Genomic DNA, 5,237 nt, shown 5'->3' on the forward strand with positions numbered 1-5,237 from the left:
GATGAAAGGCCGTGGACACCGACCAGGCGATGAAGCCAAAGAATTTAGGGAGGAAAAGAGTCAAAATAAGGGCGATAACAGACGAAATCTGTCAAAAGAAAAAATATCCATAATAGAGAAAAACAGTGAAGCTTTAAAATGACGAAAAGTAAAGAAAAGCCAAACATGTGTGGCAAAATTCCAAAACCCAAAAGAGAACTGCGTACGGCGCCTCTAAATTTATTGTATATATAATGTCGACCAAAGCTTTAAAAAAAAATTCTATTATTAACATGCGACTGTAATTAGGGTGAAGCTTCGTTAAATTCGTTGACCATAGAATTTTCTATTGGTTGACCGAGGAAAAATAATAAATATCCCATGGACGCTAAAGGATATTATCATCAGAACCATATAATAAAGCATCAAAGTCTCAAATTCGTATTCGATTATCTTAATTTCTTTTGAATTACTGAAAAATGAGTACTCTCATCATCTTCACAATTCTATGTACCAACCTAATCATCAACAGTTTTCCCGCCACAGCTGTTTCAACCATCAAAGTTGGGGACCAACTCAACCGCAATTCTCAGCTTCTTTCCCACGGTAAAGAGTTCGCGTTAGGGTTCTTCGACTATCCATACAAAAACACCATTTATTTAGGAATTTGGAACACCAACGACGGTGAATATCCCACTAAAGTATGGGTAGCCAACCCATCCAAACCGATCGCGTTCAGCTCTAGCAATGGTGTCGTCCTGATGATCCATCCTGAGACCGGAAAATTGATCATTGCCTCCGGTGAAACGACCCTTGTAAATATCTCCGATAATCAATTTACTCCTGGTGATAATTTGACCGCAACTCTTTCATACACTGGTAATTTCCAACTGAAGAAGGAAACTGACAACCAGACTCTGTGGCAGAGTTTTGATCATCCGACGGATGTTCTTCTACCAGGTATGAAGCTCGGGGTAAACTTTAAAACAGGGCAGAGCTGGAACTTAACTTCTTGGTTCAGACCTGATAACCCTGATTTGGGTGCTTTTACTTTGAGCTGGGAACCCACTGACGAAGCATCTCAGAGATTTATGATTCGAAGACGAGGTCAACCCTACTGGACTAGTGGGAATCTAAATAATCAAATTTATCCGAATAAATTTGAATTTGTTACTGTAGATAATGGATACCCGTATAATATTAGTTATGTATACAATAATGAAGAGAGATACTTCAGTATCCATGCAAACGTGCATATCGGTCTAGATGGCAGCATTGGTCGTTATCCTATGTGGTCTTTGAATCCAGAAGGCAGGCTTGTAGCTGGTCAAACCTACTCTGTCTTAACCGGTGAGGAGTTCTGTTATGGGTATGAGACACGTACCGGGTGTGTGGTAGGTCCTCCTTTACCACCGTGTAGGACTGAGAATGATAAATTTAATGAACGAAACGGGGATTTTGCAAACGGCATGGTGAATATGTCGAATGATGCTAATTCAAGCCTAAGTTTTAGTGATTGTATGAAGAGGTGTTGGGATGATTGCAGCTGTCTGGCGATTAACACACAAGAAAACGGAACCAACTGCGTTACATGGCATGGACCCAAATCAACCAAGTTTAAACTAAACCGGGCAGGTACTTCTGAGCGGAAGTATGTGTTAGAGTCTCAACATCCGAGTAAAGGTAAACAAATAGTGATTGATTCGTTGGTGTTTATGGGTTACTATTTATATATTCAATTGCATTAATCTTCTTTGTCTCTCCTAGCTACTGCACACATTTGGGCACCTATTGTTGCTGGGATTTTTCTACTCTCCTTCTGCTTCGGACTATTGTGGTATCTTAAGAAGAGAAATCTTAGACTAAAAGGTATGACGATGTATATTAATGTTTATCTCATATGCGTGTGTTGTTTACAATCACCTTCGTTTCTAATCCATATTTTATTGAAGCTGAGGAGACACAAAGAAGAGATGACCAATATATTATTGGGCTGATGGCTTCAGATAGCTTCAATGATGCAAGTAATCTCGATAGCAGTGGCAGAAAAAAAAGTGAAGTTATGGTGTTCAGCTATGCTTTTATCGTAGCAAGCACAAATGACTTTGCAAGTGAGAATAAACTCGGAGAGGGTGGTTTCGGACCTGTTTATAAGGTACTTTTATCTTTGATATATATGGGTCATGTTTTGAAAAATCTACAATCTGACATAATGAGATATTGTGTCTTTATGAGAAAAGGGGAAACTTAGCGATGGACGGGATATGGCAATTAAAAGGCTTTCAAGAGCATCAGGACAAGGGTTGGTGGAATTCAAGAATGAACTCATACTTATTACCAAACTAAAACATACAAATCTTGTTCGGGTCCTAGGTTGTTGTATTCATGGAGAAGAAAAAATGTTAATTTATGAGTATATGCCCAACAAAAGTTTGGATTTTTTTCTCTTTGGTAATGAAAATTATTAAACTAAATGTCTGTCATGCTTTAAATTTAATAAATTATTGTTTCATTTGACTTTCTGAAAACACTTGAATAGATGAAACAAAAAAGACGCTCCTAGACTGGACGAAACGATGGAACATCATTGAAGGGATTGCTCAAGGCATGCTTTATCTACATAAATACTCAAGAATGCGAGTTATTCATAGAGATCTAAAAGCAAGTAATGTCTTGTTAGATGAAAGTATGAACCCCAAGATTTCTGATTTCGGTATGGCCAGAATTTTCAAACAGCATGAGACTGAAGCAATGACCAACAGGGTGGTGGGAACATAGTAAGAACGCTTTTTCTCTTTCACTTGTCTATGTTGGATATTGTCAAATTGTCAAATTATTTGCTTACATTATAGCATAAGGGCATAAATGCCTAATTGTTGTTAGGCTTCAAAATTGTATGAAACAGGTAATAAGAGGGGATTGTGGAGAAATTGTTATATATGATTTGCAAGTATTAGTGAAATTTGGTTCTTGAATTACTAAATCTATGTGAAACACCTTACGCAGTGGTTACATGGCTCCTGAGTATGCAATGGAAGGGACTTTCTCGGATAAGTCTGATGTTTTCAGCTTCGGAGTCTTAACCCTGGAAATTGTGAGCGGAAGGAGAAATACTAGCTTTTCTCATAGTGATAAGACTGTCAACCTAATTGGATACGTAAGTTTAGTTAAAATTTGAAAATTTTATAGATTTGTTGTATTAGAAAAATAATCCATATAAAGTCAAAGTAAATATAATGATTGAAGACATCGAAATTGAAATGTTTTAGGCATGGGTGTTGTGGCTAGAAGATGACGCACTTGAGCTAGAGGATCCAACGCTAATCAATACTCATGTCATACATCAACTGTTGAGGACTATCCATGTGGCACTTCTCTGCGTTCAAGAAAATGCATCGGATAGACCTGTGATATCGGACGTTTTATCTATGCTTAACAATGACACGATGACACTACCGGTCCCAAATCAACCAGCATTCTTTATTGGTAGAACTGCTTCGAACTCAACTTCAGAGGAAAGGAAGTCGAATGAATGTTCAGTAAATAAGATGACTGTTACGGTAATGGAGGCTCGATAGTATGTCATAGTCGTGAAAGATCTTAATGTCCAAGGGTCATTATAGAATGATATTGCTAATGACATATGATCATATAAGGTCACACCTTATAACAAGTTATTACTAATTGATTATTTTTTAGAGTAATTTTGAATATTAATAAATATCAACACTTGTATTTAATTGGAAAAAGATTATTTCATGAAAGTAATATTTTACCATCTTATATGGTAATTGTTATTTCTAGGAAATAATAATAAAGAGAACAAAAACTAGTAACTATCATATTGTATGATTATTAATGTTGTGTACAAACCTTTTGGACATTTGAGTAACTACTTCGTTTGATTTCAACTACTAGTTATAAGCTTAAATGTAACACACTAAATTTTGTTGACTCGGTTGTACCAAAGCCGTAGCTTCCTCATGGAGGAAGAGTATAAGTGTTGCTTTGCATCTTACTTCCATATGTGTCATGAAAGTCATGATTTCCTTAATGGTTTGGTTTGACTAAGTACACTAGGCATGGTATATAAAGAAAATAATACATGAAAAACAAGCTAGTTTTTTACTAGTGATTCTTCATCTTTTTTTCTCTTAAAACCGAGAGCAATAGGCTCTTAAAACATGAAAAACATATATATATATATATATATATATATATATATATATATATATATATATATATATATATATCTTAATAATTATTAAAAGAGAAACCTAAATTCTAAACTGAAGAAATAATGGTCATTGATTGTTTTTCAATCATAACTTTTTCACCTTTGGATCTTTTTTCTGACATCATCATTGTCCATGTCTTTTTTCCCGTCTAAAAAAATTAGTATGCGATTATGATTATCTTGTATCCATATATTTCAAATAAAATTAAAACAATTGCCATAAATGTTGTAACCGCATAAAATCAGGAAAATGATATGGAATTATGGGTTTCCAACTTTCCATATTTTAAATGGCTAAATAACCATTTAAGTTCCTCATATTTAATTTTCTCTCTCAAACCATGAACACAAATGACAAACCCTTTGATTCGTGCTTCCACTGCTACTACTATGCTATTCCAGTGCCCTGCCTCTCCTCTTAACCATGGCTCTGACTCTATCGCCCTAGCTCTCTGTTTCCATATTTTTTGTTTCATGTTTCCGTCGATTTGTGTATAGGTTCTACATTGTCTCTCCATGACGTCGTATCTTCTCCATTCTCTCTGAGAACCAAAAAAGCGAAAAACCCTAGACGTTGTTTTTTTCTTTATTATCTCACAATTGGTAAGTAGTTCTTGCTTTCAATAAACTCATATTTTTCGATTGTTATGATGGAATGCAACAAAGAGAAATCGCATTATTCTTAACTTGGTGTTCCTATGCCATAGTATAACCCCCTGAAAAGCTTAGTAAACCAAATTATGTATTTATAGTCTATTCTAGATCAGGATTTACTTTTTACCCTCAAACTTTCTACAAAGGTCCAGGTGGAACACGCTACTTCTCATAATGAACTATGTTAGAAGTTGCATACTTGATTCTATAGAGGCACACAAAGATTTTATACTGATTGTTACTTTGAAATTAAGGGAAGCAACCCCACCTAGACCCCAACCTTTTCTTTCGCACCTCACTTTTCTCATCTCTGTTAGTCTCCTAGGCTGATCACCATTGAAAAGGAAAATTTGGTTAATTTTGTTTA

The 5,237-nt window shown here is 35.5% G+C and overlaps 1 protein-coding gene across 1 annotated transcript; it reads left to right on the plus strand.

The window, feature by feature from the left end:
* Window positions 1-398: 398 nt before the first annotated feature.
* LOC145117755 (G-type lectin S-receptor-like serine/threonine-protein kinase CES101) lies at window positions 399-3,661 on the plus strand. The gene is made up of 7 exons (XM_079054066.1): window positions 399-1,662; window positions 1,747-1,848; window positions 1,932-2,134; window positions 2,220-2,430; window positions 2,519-2,756; window positions 2,986-3,136; window positions 3,249-3,661. The coding sequence occupies exons 1-7, from the start codon at window positions 459-461 to the stop codon at window positions 3,555-3,557; spliced, it is 2,418 nt and encodes an 805-aa protein (XP_078910192.1). The 5' UTR covers window positions 399-458; the 3' UTR covers window positions 3,558-3,661.
* The last annotated feature ends 1,576 nt before the right edge of the window (window positions 3,662-5,237 follow it).

Source organism: Lactuca virosa, chromosome 5 (genome assembly GCF_052849685.1).
Source record: "Lactuca virosa cultivar CGN04683 chromosome 5, Lactuca_virosa_CGN04683_v6, whole genome shotgun sequence".
NCBI classification, from domain to species: Eukaryota; Viridiplantae; Streptophyta; class Magnoliopsida; order Asterales; family Asteraceae; genus Lactuca; species Lactuca virosa.

What these genes read in the sequence shown, in the direction of transcription:
- LOC145117755 (XM_079054066.1), top strand. Translation starts at nt 459, where the DNA reads ATGAGTACTCTCATCATCTTCACAATTCTATGTACCAACCTAATCATC. An exon ending in GAGAAATCTTAGACTAAAAG is followed by an intron (nt 1,849 to 1,931) that starts GTATGACGATGT and finishes ATTTTATTGAAG; the next exon opens with CTGAGGAGACACAAAGAAGA. An exon ending in TTTGGATTTTTTTCTCTTTG is followed by an intron (nt 2,431 to 2,518) that starts GTAATGAAAATT and finishes ACACTTGAATAG; the next exon opens with ATGAAACAAAAAAGACGCTC.